Source organism: Gordionus sp. m RMFG-2023, chromosome 3, assembly GCF_954871325.1.
Source record: "Gordionus sp. m RMFG-2023 chromosome 3, tfGorSpeb1-WG-v2, whole genome shotgun sequence".
In the NCBI taxonomy this organism is placed as follows: domain Eukaryota; kingdom Metazoa; phylum Nematomorpha; class Gordioida; order Chordodea; family Parachordodidae; genus Gordionus; species Gordionus sp. m RMFG-2023.
In genome coordinates, this window is record NC_088777.1 from 4,040,880 (window position 1) to 4,057,807 (window position 16,928).

A 16,928-nucleotide genomic window follows, 5' to 3' on the forward strand; every position below is an offset into this window, starting at 1 on the left:
TTGTTAAACGGCTCATTTTGAGCTGATTTTTCCGGCTAACTCAATATTTTGGCCAGAAAAATATTGTCTAAGCCTCGAGATTTCGATATTATAGGTATAGACCTTCGTTCCTTCTATGAGCAAAATCTTAAGGCTTGCGAAATATTGTTCTGAATGAAGTAGTTAGCCGTTAATAAAAATGGGCTCAAAACGAGCCGTTTAACAACACTATCTCCCAGTATTAATAGTCGACATCAGATTTAATAGCAATGATTGATTCTTATATTTCCTAATTTTTAAATGTATATATAATTTATTTTAATTATATAAAAAAAAAATATGAGCATAAAAAATAAAAACGGATAGTACACTAAAGAAAAAATAAATATATATGTATATATTAATTCTTTTGCATCCATGTGACTTGTTTTTTGTTCTCTAATATCCCCGTTATAAAATACGGGCGCTACCTTATACATTGGAAATTTTCCAAGGAAGCTCAGAGAACACATAATTGTAAGCAACATAATCGCAAAACAATATTTATCGAGGCTTAAATTTATGTAGCGGGGATCAGGGGCTAGTCGATACAATTTTTGTAAAATTATTATAGGTCCAGGATTACTATCATATCTAAATTAATCGAAAAACAATGGCCAATAACATTATTTATAAACTGACAAATTTCTTTAATATTTTTTTTATCTAGTAGAAGATTTTTGCCTGATAACTCCCAAACCAGGGACCACTAGAATCATATGGTTCAGTAAGTTAGTGAACCTCGTGTAAGATAATTAATATTCTCATATCCTTATTTTGATGCCGCAATGTTTAATTTAAATTTAAAATATTTTATGTTTAAAATTATAAATTTTATATTTTTTTATCCCATTTTATAGGAAAATCCAAATAAAATTTAGCAAAAAAAAAATTTCAAAATCAAGAAAAAAATAGATATCCAAATTGAAATAAGGAAATCCAAGCTAAAAAGAAATAAGAAAGTTCATGCTAAAAAAGTAAATTTAAAGATATAAGAAATCCAAAAGTAAAATTAGCAAATAGGATACCTCCTTCACCCCTTATCCCACATGTCAATTTATTCGTATGACGATACTGTTTTTATAACTAAAATATATTCCCCCTCTCTGCACATGCTCATTAACCCGACCAAGACTATAGCCGATGCCAACACCCCCTACCACCAACCAATAGCTTCCAAATCCGATCCTCTCAAGAGTTTCAATCCTTTTCATTCCTCCTCCCGACCAAATTTAAGCGATTCAAACTCGCTTATGAAAGTTTCTCAAATATCAAAAATAGAAGGCTTTTTGCTAACTTTCATATATTATATAATTTCTAAATCACATTTTAATCCAACCTTAAATCGTGATGCAAAAAAAAATACCTTAATCTTGACTTCAAAAGCATATGAATGTGATGAATTATTAAACATTATTGAGTCAAATCTTATATAAATTGATCAGACGGAGATTTTTAATATAGTAACTTATATTTTATAAATATTATGTTCGAGAACTTTCCAAAATATATTCTTCCTTTTCCTAGGATCTACTCAAATTTTGGTTCCGGACTTTAAAAATTACTTTAAAAGAAAATCGTTTTATAAATATAAATTTTTCTTAAAGTCCACTTATTTTCCCCGATAAAAAATTAGTCAGGTTTGAAATATCACATATTGAATAAATCGTTCGTCTAAAATTGGAGCGCTCCACTTGCGTAAATGTTTAAAATGAGAAAATCAACATTTAAAGTTTAAAATAAAACATAGGAAAAAGTTATCGATCAATTTTGACTATAGTGTTGTTAAACGGCTCGTTTTGAGCAGATTTTTAAAAACGGCTAACTCAATATTTCAGCCAGAAAAATATTACGCAAGTCTGAAGATTTTGCTCATAGAAGGAACAAAGGTTTAGGCATATATCATCGATATCTCGATGCTTAGACAATATTTTATGGCTAAAATATTGAGATAGCCGCGTTTAAAAATCGGCTCAAAACGAGCCGTTTAACGGAATAAATAAGTTATTATCCACTTCTAACTCAAAGCTTTTGAATGTTTAAAAGGAGTAAATCAACATTAAAATTTAAAATAAAATATAGGAAAAAGTTATTGATCAATTTTTGACAATAACTTTGGCAAAAATTAATATTTTTTTTTAAATCTAGTTTTTATTTTCATATATATTGGTAATAAATAAGTTATTTATCCACTTCTAACTCAAAAATTTTTAAAATGTCGAGTGGGAGCACTCCAATTTTAGATCGACGATACTATTCGATACATATATTTATTATTTACCAATTTAATATACCCAATCAATAAAGAAATTATCACTAATTTTAAATATATTTTGGTTATTTACCAGTTTTATTTCTCTTATAAAAAATTTTTATTTTACTTGCTTTAGTCACATTCGAAGAATCCATCTGAGGGTATCGAAAAAAATCGTAATCACCATTGACGAAATTAAGGATAGATACAAATGTTATTTGTATGACAAAACTACTGATAAACATAAAACCTATGTACCATAATTTGATTTCGAGCGTGAAAAAAATATCTTATTTTATATATAAAATTTCATGTTATTAATTATAAATTAAGAATACAATATTCTTCACTATTTGTTTAATATAACTATACAAATATTATTTTATAATTTCACATTATTATCCAATCCTTTATGAGTAAAAATAATTTTGAAATTTGCAACTTTTAAGACCCCATGAGACTTTATTATCTTCAATTTTAGCATTTGTATTTAGTAAAAAAAATTTAAAACTAATTATAATAAGGAAAGGTACTCTTAACATAGTTTTTCCTCCGCCTTTGGAATCTCCTAAGCATTTTTTTTAAATTTACGTCACGATTCTATAAAAAAAAAACTGGAACTTACATGTTCCAGAAGATTCTGGAAATAGTTCAGAACTTTACATTTGCTAATGTATAAAATAATACATCAGAATACTAAAAAAAAGCGCATGCCCAATATTCTTTATTTTTTTTTAAAAAAATGCAAGTATATCGTACAATATGAAACTCCGGTCAATATAATAATATAATAATTATATATTTTTTTTTGATTATCAATTTTCTTTGTATAAAACAAAGGGAGGATCCCCTTTGTTTCTGATTCTTCCTGTTCCTGGATAATCGTCGGGTGGGATGCCCAATTCTTCATCAGTCCACTTAGCAGGATCGGGATAATAATAATGACCCTAAAAAAATAAATTTTAAAAAATATTAATTAATTTTATTCGGCACTTAAAAAAATGTAAAAAATAAGACATTTCCTTGTGTGCTCTAAGCGAGAGACTAGCCGAAAATTATTTCGAACCAACTTTGCAGATTTAGGTTTTAAGCTAGATGCTTGCTATTGTCAAGAGTCGCGTATATGTTGAAATGTTATGTTTTTTATTTAAACATTATGTTTTTTTAAACGGTTTATGTTTTTTTAAAATATTTTTCTATGTTTTATTAATCTTTTGTTATATTGTAAATATTTAAAATTGCTATATTAATTAATATTTGGTAAGTCTCATTTATTCGACACTTTTAAATGAAAATATCAATAAGGCTTCAAAATTGTCTAATTCGAAGGCAGCTAGAATTAAATTAATGGTTTATACCTATGAACAGTAAATAGTATGAGACGTATAGGCATCGTAACCCAATATAAGATTGGCTAATAAAAATCAATTTATAATATTTTTTTATAAGATTTCATTTACTAAATTTCAGACTTGTTATAAAAGATACTACAGATACACCCGTCTATATATAGATATATTTTTACAAATCTAGATACAGATACAATTTGTATTATACTTATGTAAAATGTACATAATGCTTAATTTCGGATTCTATTGCTAAAATTAAAAATTTCGAAGTGAGTTTTAAAAAAATTTATTTAGCCTATATCTAGTCCATATACAAATATATATATATATAATTAAAATAATGATGGTTAGATTTTAATAATAAAAATATTATCAAAATTTTCATCATTAATGTACTCTTTATGTGTAAACACATTTTTTAGCCACACTAAACTCTTTCTACCGGAGTACTTGACGGCAGAGTGGTTGTTATATTTAATGAATAACAATTTTATATTGGTATAATCTCAATAATATATTGAAATATCGACACTCATTTTTTTTTTTTTAAAAATCATTCAAAATTTGACGAGTGCCAAAACTTATATCAAATCATCTAAGAGGGCGCCCAAAAAAATATTATATAAAATTATTTAATTTCTTTTCAGATTGTCTTTAGAAATATTGATTTAAAAATTATGATATATATATTTTTTTTTTTCTAAATTAATATATAATATAATATTAAATTAACCATGTGTCGTCATCATCAATTGGGTAAAATAAAATTTTACCGGTTTGTTTTTTAAATGAAATAAACTCGGACATAACAACTCTACTTAATTTGATCTTAACAAATTAATATAATGAAAGAAAAAGATTTATATTAATTCTTATCCCAATGTAGTGAAAAATATTCATTAAAATTTTGAATCTGGTATACTTTAATTTTAACTTAATCTTGTATTTCCAATTTTTAATGATTTTCTATATTAAACTCATTTTTTTCTCTTTCTTTTATTACTATATTTTTATAGCTCCCACAAATTTATTCGATTTTTAATTTTAAATTATATTTTTCTATATATTATATTGATAATTTAAAAAATTCTATTTGGGAATAGAAAAATATTCAAAATTTTATATAAGTTATTACCTTGGCATTAAGTATAATTTTAAATATAAAACCAAAACTAAACATTTTTTGTTTTAATTTTTTTTTGGTATTTTGTTAACCCAAATGAAAATTAACATTTCAATAATAATAGTATTACAAGACATTGGAATTTGAATTTAATTGTTTATTAGAAAACTGATTTTCCTAAATAATTCTTAAAGCTATTTGGAATGCATTCACAAATTATATTTAAAAAAATAATTTTATATTGAAGTTGAAGTGAAGTAAATAATTGTTTAATATATTCCCTTTCTGTTAATCTTAATTCAATTATTTACTGTAATTTTTATTTCACCTGAATACACAATTTTATTAAATGTGTCATTCCTATCTAGTTTGATTTTTTAGCATGATAGATAAGAGCGTTTAAGTTATAAAATTAACCACGTTTTAATGTTATTAAGGTCTCACTGGTTATTAAATTTGCGATATATTACGTGTTTAGACGATAGGATAAGCGCAGGAGAAAGTATCGTTTAATGTTTATTTTATTTGTGTACAATATTTTTGTTATAAACAATTAACCATCAGGAAAATTTTTTTCCTCGTTTTAATCGGTTTAAAGCCATATTATAATTATTTTTAAAATTATCCTTAATAGAAAAGGTTAAAAGTTTGTAAAATTTCCTGGTTTTGGGGATTACACCAAACAATTATCAGAACTCATAAAACGAGATAAAATTAAAAATATAAATTGGACAAAATTTAAAATTATTAAATGTTTTATATTAATGGGTCATCTCGTTTGTTTTTGTTAATGTCAGGGTTTGACTTAATTCACAGATTCTAGAATATTCGGGATCATTTTATATGAATATACGTGATATATTGCATAAAAGTGCTTACTATAGTATCCTCCGGGTAATACCAGAGATTGTATAATATGTACCACCAGAAGAAGCCGTTCAAGGCTTTGGCTGAGTAGTGATCAAGAGGATGTGGCACTGGTGGTCTCCTATAATACCATCTGATAAAAAAAATGACAGTGGATATTAATTTTTAACATAAATGTAATTAGGGCACTACTAATTTAGCGAAAATTGTAAAACTTAATGCTACCTAATATTATCATAAATATCTTAATATTATCACAAATATCTTAATATTTAATAAATTTGCTTGTAGATGATATGGATTTTAAAAAAATTTTTAGTAAATATTTGAAAATGAAAATTCTAACTAACAGCATTATATTATATTTCAATTCATCTCTTATCAAATAAAAATTCAAAATAAATTAATTCTTTTTTTTATTAATAAATTATTCATATAAAAATGACAAGCTTCGCAAATGGGTGATTAAAAAAAATATATACATTTTCAACTTGTAAAAATATAATTATTAATATAATCATAGGAAATTTTTTTTTCAAAGTTTATTCCTTTTCCCCCAGTCCTAGTGGTAATCATTGACTGGAATTTATAAAAACTGATCAAAACTACAAGGGCATTCGGACAAGACGTCCTTTCCACTGGATGATTTGGGAAATGCCATAACGTCTTGTATACTGGAACAATTCCTGGCTATGGCAACAATCCTGTCCAAACCTAAGGCTATTCCAGCATGAGGAGGGCATCCACTGGCTAGGGCCTCCAAGAAATACTCCAATTCACCGCTACCATATTTGTCGTCGGGATTAGTTTTAATTATTTTTTTTGTCCTGGAGTTTCCAGTATTTGGCATAACTTCTAAGATACTTTCCAAAACGTGACGCTGCTCGTTGGAGTCATGAATTCGAACAGAGCCCCCTCCTATTTCAACCCCATTGACGACTATATCATAATGTTGGGCTTTTATGCTAAGAATATTTTTGGTCAATAAGGGTGTTTGATACAAAAGGCTTCTGTGCTCTGGAATGGGAGCCGTGAAAGGATGGTGGACTGATTCTAAATTCAAGGAACCAGGATGTTTAATTTTCTTAACTTTGAAGAGAGGAAAATCGATTACCCACAAAAATTTAAAAGAATCATCCATAGGTTTTTTTATTGTATTCGATAACTTTGATAGGTTTGATATCAAAATGTTTCTTATTTTACCGCAGGTCAGTTGGGAAAATGTTTCTTCCTCAGAGATGTAGCATAGGACAACATCATTTGGCACCTCACAGGTTGTAGTCAATGGAGATGCATTCAAATTTTGGCATATTTCCAATTTTGAATAATTTAAATCACCTAGTAATCTATGACTTGAGGATGTATTATTTGGGTCAAAACTATAAATTTGAGACATCATCCATTTTGATGAACTATTATTGGAGGATTTGGTATAGAGGTACAACGAGGAGGGAAATTTATGCTGATCGGAACTATATGTGGAAAACAACTTATCAATTTCTGACCTGAATTGTGACCCCTCATCATTGAAAAGTGTGAGCAACTTTTGACACTCGTCATGCTTTATTTTAATACCATGGGCATATAAATGTTGAGGTGACAACTTGAATTCCTCTGAAGAGATAGAAAAAAATTGTGATATTTCGGATCTTAGGTCTTTTTGATTATTTTTATATGAATTTAAACAATGAGTAACTTCATTGGTGAGCAGAAACGTGTCTTCAAAACGCATGTCAGGTTTATCGGTGCCATAATTTGTCATGGCATGCTCAAAGGTCATTACAGGAAATGGGGTAGAAACTTTTGAAGAGGTGCCATAGATAGAACTATCAAATAATGAGGGCCAAGCTTTTTCTAAAAAATTTTCGACAATAAGCATAACGTTTTTACTATTGGAAAAAGACATTTCAAGATCAATCTGAGTAAATTCTGGTTGACGTTCATGGTGAATACGTTTTTCGTTTCTGAAACATTTAGCTATTTGGTAATATCTATCCATTCCCCCTATCATTAACAATTGCTTCAATAACTGTGGGCTCTGGCACAAGGCATAAAATGATAGTTCACTTATTGTAGGATTGAATGGATTTCCAATCCCTTTTGTATGATCAAGCCCAGAAATAGATAAGTTTGATAAAATTTGGATGAGATCATTTTTTGGCACTAAAAATTCAGAAGCACCCATATCATTTAGTGTTGGTTTAAATAAAGAGGGTGTTTCAACTTCAATAAAATTATGTTCATTTAAAAAATTACGTACTTTGGATAAAAACTCTGCGCGTTTTCTTAGATTATTTTGCATATAAGAAGTACGCAGATATGCATATCGATAACGTAATTTTTCATATTCTGTCATACCTTTTAAGTTATTAATAGGTAAATCTACTAAATGTTCATCTGTATTATTTGCAGATTTTGTATCATAGTGATAATTATGGCAATATTTGATAGAATTTGGATTTGTATTTAAATTCAATATGTTCAATTTGTCAGCTATAATTTCAATTTTTCCAGTAGAAATAAGATTGTTGATTTGGGATGGTGGACGTTTCGTAACAAAGCCTTCAACACTAATAATACTTTCCAATGGTATTATTAAATTTTTAATATCTTTTTTAATGCTATTAAATTTTTGATAATCTTGTAAGTCTGTAAAATTTGTAGAGGAATTTATAACTAATGTATTATCATTTAATAAGACTTGAGTTACTCCATATGTATCTTTAATGATAATAAATTTATTAAAACGTGAGTGTAGAAGCCAACCACAAAGTTTAACTTTTTCTCCAACATTGATTAAATCTAACTCACCACATGTATGAGTTCGCCAATTCAAAAATTTTGTAGTATGTAGGTCTACATTTTCCTTGATAATATTCTTAGTATTGGTTTTGATTGATAAACTTAAAATGTTGAATAGATTTGATGCTGTATTTTTTAAATATCTTTTTCTTTCATAAAAATTACAATATATTTTATAATATATTTATAAGTATAAAAACCGTATATTTTAATAAATAAATATATATAATTACTTATGAACTGCAGAATAATTTCTTATAATATGCTTGTTTGATGCAAATAATGTCTTGTATTTTGTAAACATTTTGAAAATCAGGTGCTGCCAAAAATATAGTGGATCTACTATTTAGCTAAACAGATGTTATCGTCTCATATTTGACATGACGCGTATTATTCTTAAACGGCTCGATTTATAAAGTCTAACCTAATATTTTAGCCAGGAATATTAGGGGAGCCTAAATATTTTGCTCATACAAATTAGAACTGCTTGGATATAACGAAATCTCGAGGCTTGTGCCTTATTTTTTGGCTAAATAGTTTAGCCGTTTTCTAAAATCGAGACTTTTAACAACACTAATCAATCAAAATTTTAGGTTTTTCTTTGATAACATCCCAAATTGAAACCAAAAATAGCTCAACATAAAACTTAGGTCAATATCTTCTACCCTTACTCATAAATTGCGCCATAGGAGTAGCCATGAGGTGGGGGAAAGGGGAAATTACCCCCCCCCCCTTCTGAAATATATCACTTTTCGTAAATATCATTTTAAACTAATAAAAAATACGTTCCTTAGTCTCCTTCCCACTCCATGTCTCTCAAAAATGTATGCATATATCTTTTTAAACAATAATGAAAGAAATAATGAGAGTTAATAATTTTTTAAACTTAAACTATTGACTATAATTTATATTTTTTAAAAAGATTTATATATAAATATATATAAAAAAATTGATACCAAAAATGTATTAAAAAATGAAATATAAGCCACATATAAGTCATAAGACAAAAGTCAATTTTATATAATTACTATTAATATATCTATAAAAATACTAAGTAAAATAATATATAAATATGATTTTTTATAATTTTATATAGTAAATTATTATAATTTATTTTTCTTAGTAAAATTAAAATTTAATCACAAAATTATTTAATTTATAAATTTAATAAGAAATTAACATAACCATATTCCCATTTTTTTTAAATTTCCTTCCAATTTATTTTTAAAATATAATTTGCAATTTTTTGACCTAGCAACAAGCATTATATTTGTTTTAAGATTGATATGGACATCAGAAAATATTTTTAAAGAATGTAAATGAAAAAGGTAATTCTATATTTATTATAATAAAATTTCCTACGAAGATCATCATCGCAAGAAAATTGATTCAATTTTAAGTGAAAATAGGGTATCAGAAATATTATGTAACAATCATGAAAATATATCAAGAAAAAAGGAAATTAGAATAAATTTAACAAGGATTGATGATCGTATATTTTATATTTATAATGAATTTATATATCTTTTTTTAGTGATGTTGCTGGGAGATAATAATTCTCTAAATATAAGAGACCTTGATTCAAGTAAGAACTATTTGAATTATAACATAATTATTATTTAGTTATTATTGATTCTCAAAAAGATGATCAAATATTAGAGATTGTGCTAGAGAATGAGAAAAGTAATCCTATCATCCAGGTAGTCCCAATAGGTATTTTATTTTAATATCATTAAGTAATTTGCATTTTTTTTAAGTTAATGTTGTTGATGAAAGATCTGCAGTAAATCTTATACAGTCAAGAGTTCAAAATATGGATAGTAAAATTTCTATTTTAAAAATATATAAATAGTTTATTTAGGTACTTTACCATTTGACATAAGCAATTATGTTCAATTGGATGTAGCCCCCAAAGACTTTAATATACTAGAGAGTATATATAGGCCACCCAATAATTATAAATTTCCAAGAGATTTTTCTAGAAGGAAATTAAAATTTCAATTTAATTAGCTTACCCCTTGGCCTTGGTTGCCTTACTCACCTTCACAAAATTGGGCTTATTGTAAATATTGTGTTCTATTTGGACCAAAATATGCTGGTAAAGGTGAACAAAAATTAAAGCGACTTGTGAATTGCCCATATAGACGTTGGAAAGATGCAGGAGAGAATTTTGAAAATCATCAAAACAATTTATACCATAAAAATACACAAAATATTATATCATCTCTTGAGAAATTAATGCTAATGATAGAGATTCTATCATTCATATAATAGGTAAACCATTAAAAATTATTATAAGAGACCCATAAAGGTACCAGTTTAATTGGTCAACCTTTTGGGTTTCATATTTTATGGCCATATAATTATTTATTTTTTATAAAGATCAAGGTAAAAAGAAAATAGCAAATGATAATGAAAACAGACGAAAATTATCTCCTATAATAGATTCAATAATTACATGTGGGAATCAATGTATGGCATTAAGAGGTCATCGAGATTCAGGTTGTATATTTAAGGATGATACAAATGAAAATGATGGAAGTTTATTCTTAGAAACCGAGCAATTGGAGATGATGAGTTCAGGATTAACTTGTTAAATGCACCGAAAAATGCTACGTATTTAAGCCCCACCATTCAAAACGAAATCATTGATGTGTGTAATGATTTAATATTAAGAAAGGTAGTTGCTAACATTAACAAGTCTCCATTCTTTTCAGTCTTGGCAGATGAATCAACTGATATATCTGGCATAGAGCAAATGTCCTTGTGTGCTCGATATTTATATTCTGAAAATGGTAAAATTTATATTTATTTTATATAAATTATTATCATTTATATAGATGAAGTTCAAATAACAGAAGACTTTTTGCAATTTATTCCGATTCAAAATATGAGAGGTGAATGTCTTGCTAACACAATTGATGTTCATATTAAAAAATTAAAAATTAATGTTAATTTTATGAGGGGACAAGGATATGATGGTACCCCTGCTATGAGTGGACATTTAAATGGTGTTCAATCACATTTAATAAAAAAATATCCTACCAATTTATGTACATTGTGCATCGCATTCCCTAAATCTAGCCATTTCTGATTGTTGCAAAATTCCCGTTATTCGTAGTACCATGGGTTTATTAACTTTTATTTTAATTATAATCAAATATTTAAAAGGGCAAAATAGGCAAGGTATATGATATGTTCAAGTATCCAAAAAGATCTAATGTCCTTAAAAATATTCTGGCAAAGGTAGAATTTGGCAATAATCATCTAAACTTATTAAAATGTGCCCTACAAGATGGATCCTACGACATGAATCGGTTGCAGTTTTTCTTGAATTAGTTGACCCGATAATTGTTGCATTGGAGGAAATATCTGGATGGACAGATACATCAGTGGTGGCAGAAGCCAATGGAATCTTGAAAGCGATTCAAGATCCTGAGTTTTTATTGGCCATTAATTGCATTAACACTCTCTTCTGCCACACAATATTATTATGCAGAGCCTTGAAAAGAGTGAACCAAGATATGGTTCAGGCATAGATCTTAGCTGAAGATGCATATAATTCTATTTTACAGATAAGAAAAAATGATTGTGAATTTAGAATGATTTTAACAAAGTTCAAAAAAAAATGCAATCTTATAACATGATAGCATTCCAGGAATAGTATTAAGACAAGTACATAGGAATAATATTTCCTTACAATCAGTTGAGGAGTATTACAAAATTATTATTTTTATACCACTTATGGACACTTTTTTAATTCAGATTATAGAACGTTTATTAAACCATAAACTTTTGCTAAGCAACTTTCAAATTTTGTTATCCTCTAATCCATCTGTGAATATTTCGGATGACATTAGAAATAAAATTCAGTATTTATATAATTTTTATTTGCAAGATATGGGAAAGAAGTAATAAGTGAATTTAAATATTAATTTGCCAATTTAAAAACAATGGATATAAAGCCTGATAATGCATTAAATGCACTGAATATTTGTAAACACACACTAATTGAATTTCCGAACATAACAAAATTATTTCAAATTTTAGCATGCCTCCCAATTACGACTTATACAAATGAAAGAACTTTTTCTAATTTAAGAAGACTAAAAACATACTTACGAAATACTACCTCGCAAAATAGATTAAATGGTTTAGCGCTATTAAATATTCATCGGGAATTAACACCAGATAATACTGAAATAATTAATGAATTATCAAATTCTAAAAGAAAGTTAGATATAACATTATAAATTATTACCACGTTTTTGTAGGATCTATCTTATATTACACAAAACATAAATTATTACCACGTTTTTGTATGATCTATCTTATGACATAACATAAATTAATACCACATTTTAGTGTGATCTATCTATATTAACAATAAACTAATAAAAATATATTTCATATTTCTTCCGGGCTTATTATTTGTTATAAAATTTTTTAAATGTATATAAGATTAATAACCCGGCCGAAGGCCCGTCAAAAAGGGGTCTGGGGACGAAGCCCCCACAAATTTTGTAATCCCCCCCCCTTAGGAAATCCTGGCTACGCCTATGAATTGCTCTGTTTTTTATTACGGCTCAAAGATTGGATTGTTTTAATGATTAAAAATAATAACGACATCATTAATTGATGATAATTATGATAAGAAAAATAAATAATAATTAATAAATTTATTAATAATTAGTAAAAATATAAATATAAATAATAGCAAAGAAAATATTTTATATATATCGAAAACTTAATTTATCTTCATTTATATATTTTTTGACTAAAATTTTATATATTATATTAATATATTTTAATGCTTTGTTAATCCTATTGAGTAATTGCTTGACATTGGCATGAGTTATATCCTAATTATATCGTTATAATTTCTAAGGAAAATATGATATAGAAAAATTTAACAGTACAATACTTTATGTTTGAAAAAATAGGTGCAGGATTATAAACCAATAAATTGCCTATATCAAATATACAATTTTCTATTTACATATTCCAGATTTTTTTTACAGGTTCGGTTTTCCCGAATAAAAATGAACTAGAAAAATAGAAAACATGAAATATTTTAAAGGGGGATTCGGAGTATGCATTTGTAGGGGGGGGGGGGTATAATTATTTAGAGTGTTATCTATTACATTTATGTTAAAATTTCAAAATAAACGGTATTTTGGGTTAGAAAACTAAAATATTTTGAGTTTTCTGCGGAAAGGTAGAAGCAATTATATTTATAGGAACACTAAAAATTATATAAAATTTATTATAAATGAATTATACAAATATTTTTGATTATAAGAATATTTCTTAGAACATTCTAAAAAAAATTAATAAATTATGGGATTAAACATTTTTCGTATTTTAATATTCTGGTTAGGCCGAGTCGGGAATATGGAATTAATTTTATGTTGGGGGTGGGGTGCCATATGATGGAAAAAAATCAGCCATCTTTGAAGAAAATTTTATAAAGATATTACATATTTTAAAAATGAAAAATAAAGGTAGTGGCGGAAAAATAAAAGATACTTTATTAAAATATATGGGGCTCAGCAGAAGGATGACATAAGGTGAGGCGTGTTTAGGGCGAAACCCCCAACAATTTTCATACCCCCCTCCCCACCTCCAACTAAATAAATGTTAACTAAACAATTGTGTAAAATGAATGTATATTTTTAAGGCTGTTTTATCACACCGAATCTGATCTTGGTATTTATAGTAAAATAGAGTTATCAAATAATATTATGGACCAATTCTAACCAATATCAAGCCTTAGCATTACGAAAAATATAGAAGCTACAGAAATGATTGACTTACTTTGCTATTGAGGTAGACAAATATATGATTCACACTGGTTTTAACTCATAATGTCAGTTAAATGAAATTTATCATCTACATGTGCCTTAATTTCTTTAAGTTTCAATTTAATGCTCACAATTCTCATACTTCCAATCAAATCAATATGAGATATAAAATATTTTTACTTTAATTATGTAATTAAAAGATTTCAAATATTTAGTAAAAAAATTTAAAAGGGCAGTTAAATATAACACTTATAAAAATTCGAATTCTATATTAATTCATAGAATAAATTAGTAGCGTATTTATTTCTTCTGTGAATAATGATGAATAAATGTAAATTTAATTATATATGTGATATGAAACAGGAATCAGTAATATTTTTGAAGAATATTTTAGTCGGGATCTGTATATTTTTAGTATCTGGGAACGCTAGTGAGTTGGGTATTGAAAGGAGGCGATTTAATTTTAGTAACAAATAAAAAATAAACTACGTGAGCAATGTTACAAAGGTGGGTGGTAAAAATATGCTAATTATTTTTCAAAAAAGTGTCTGATTTTTTTTTAAACTATATTTATATATAATTTATGGGAGACTCGCTCATATATTCTACATTGGCGCGATGTACACACGTTCTTGCCCAGTTTATGATTGAGTTTATTTAACATAGATTTATATATTTACTATAATTATTTATATTATACAGTCAAATCTGTAACATAGCACCATCGGGATCAAAAGTTTTGCTCAGCTTAGAAAGTTGCCTAATTTATGAATACATTTTGTATTTTAAAAAATCATTTCACTATTTCTTATATTTTTAGTTTTTCAAAAAGTGAGATTTCAACCATTTTCAAATTAATTTTTATTATATCAAAATCATGAGTAACATTATTAATGTATACATAAGTTTCGCAAAATAAGAATAAAAATTAATTTATGAAATGAAAAAGGATGCTATATTTGTTTATTTGGTGCAATATGTCCTTAACTTTAAAAAGTTAGGATTCAGCAAAAACATGAGGGTTCAGAAGGATCCCTGAAATATGCACAAATTTTTGTATTCTTAAAATTAAATGTATAATAATTTTAAACAACCTTAAAAAGTATTCTATTAGAGAAATAATTATATTATAAATTTTTTTTATCATTTCTCATTAGTTACATTATGTCAATAAAAGTAATAAAAGTAAGAGTATTTTTTTAGTCATTTTTCTTAAGTTAGGACTTTGTTTTGCTTACTTAAAATATTATTCATTTTAATCTGAACCCTTAAAGTAGAAATATAATATAGAGTAATTTTTTAGAAAAAATATCAATATTTGTCACTCCAAGCACAATCTGAGCATCCCAAGCACCAATACAAACATAAAAAAACTGAACTGCCACAACGACAACTCAGCAAACTTTATCATAAAAAACAGCCAGAGCTCTGACCCGAACCCCAGTACCAATTCAAGTACTGTTCCGAGAACCAACCTAAGCACTGACCCCAGCGCCAACTTAATATTTTTTACCCCTTAATCAATTTTCACCCCCCCCCCCCCCCGCCCCCTCCCTCACATTTTTTCTTTCCTCATAATAAAACATGTTTTATAAATATATTAAAAGTAGAGTAATAAATAAAATAATATTTTATTTTTCAAATTTTGGCTGTAAAATTAATTGTCAACGATTTATTTTTAACAGCATAAAAATTGAGAAAGCATGAAGCGATATACTATATAGAATCCAAATTGCCAACCCCTTTACGATTATTTTTTAAAATAGATATCATTCTCAATATTCAACTTCTAAACTGACAATTTTTTTGCTGATCTTGAGTTATTTAACTATACATATACATTTCGAGTATTTCAGCTCGTTGTATTAGCTTAAAATAGAAGAATCAAATTGATACTAAATCCATATGATAATCTTTATATAACTCAGGAATTTAATCAATTTTAACAATCAGTTAATGATATAACATTAAAAAATTTTATTTTATGGTTTAGTTAATGATACTCTATCTAATTAATTATGTTTTATTTGCTCTTATACATACTCAAGATGATATAAAATCGTGCACAACAATTAACAGTAAGCTTTATAATAATATATTAATTTAAAAATATTAAATCAATGCCTATATTTAGGTTCGCATTGCATTTACTACCAGGATAAGTGCAACTTAACTCGTAACTTCGTAAATAATGTAAGTTGGATAATTTGTAAAAATGTGAGTAATAATGAAATTAACAAATTGAGCGACTTCGTTGAGAATGATAGAGTCGCCTTAACTATTACTTATTCGCCTTCCATATTTGATAAGAATTGCATAATGCCTTACTTTCAATTCACACCCAGTGTTACCGAATTGTACATCAGATTCAGTAATATTCAAATGTTATGCGACACTACTTTTGATGATTATCCCAAATTAGAGATGTTATCATTGAAAGATAATCCGATAAAATTTATCCCTCTTTTAGTTTTTAAAAAATTAAAATTAAAGTCCTTATCCATATATAACACATCAATAACATCCCTAGATCTGAATCTTATAAATGGTTTACCGTTAAATTCTTTTTACATATCCGACAATAAACTCGGAAGGAATGTATACCTGAATTCTACAAATTCTCGACAAATCTTTTATCTGACAAACTTTTATGCTCGGAACACGGGTATTGATTATGACACGTTGATGCGTTTTAGGATAGTATTCCTCCC

The 16,928-nt window shown here is 26.9% G+C and overlaps 2 protein-coding genes across 2 annotated transcripts; both read right to left on the reverse strand.

The window, feature by feature from the left end:
* Positions 1 to 2,992: 2,992 nt before the first annotated feature.
* LOC135925721 (NADH dehydrogenase [ubiquinone] 1 beta subcomplex subunit 2, mitochondrial-like) lies at positions 2,993 to 8,778 on the reverse strand. Its single transcript, XM_065461181.1, has 3 exons — positions 8,647 to 8,778; positions 5,624 to 5,744; positions 2,993 to 3,219 (listed from the first exon to the last, which is right to left on the reverse strand). Exons 1-3 carry the CDS (start codon positions 8,715 to 8,717, stop codon positions 3,088 to 3,090), a joined length of 324 nt encoding a protein of 107 aa, XP_065317253.1. The 5' UTR covers positions 8,718 to 8,778; the 3' UTR covers positions 2,993 to 3,087.
* Positions 6,019 to 8,585, reverse strand: LOC135925806 (aspartate--tRNA ligase, mitochondrial-like; the record flags this gene model as incomplete). The annotated part of the gene is made up of 2 exons (XM_065461297.1): positions 6,019 to 7,172; positions 7,308 to 8,585. Coding segments are annotated over 2 exons (2,253 nt in total), but the record flags the coding sequence as incomplete, so codon positions are not given.
* Positions 8,779 to 16,928: the final 8,150 nt, after the last annotated feature.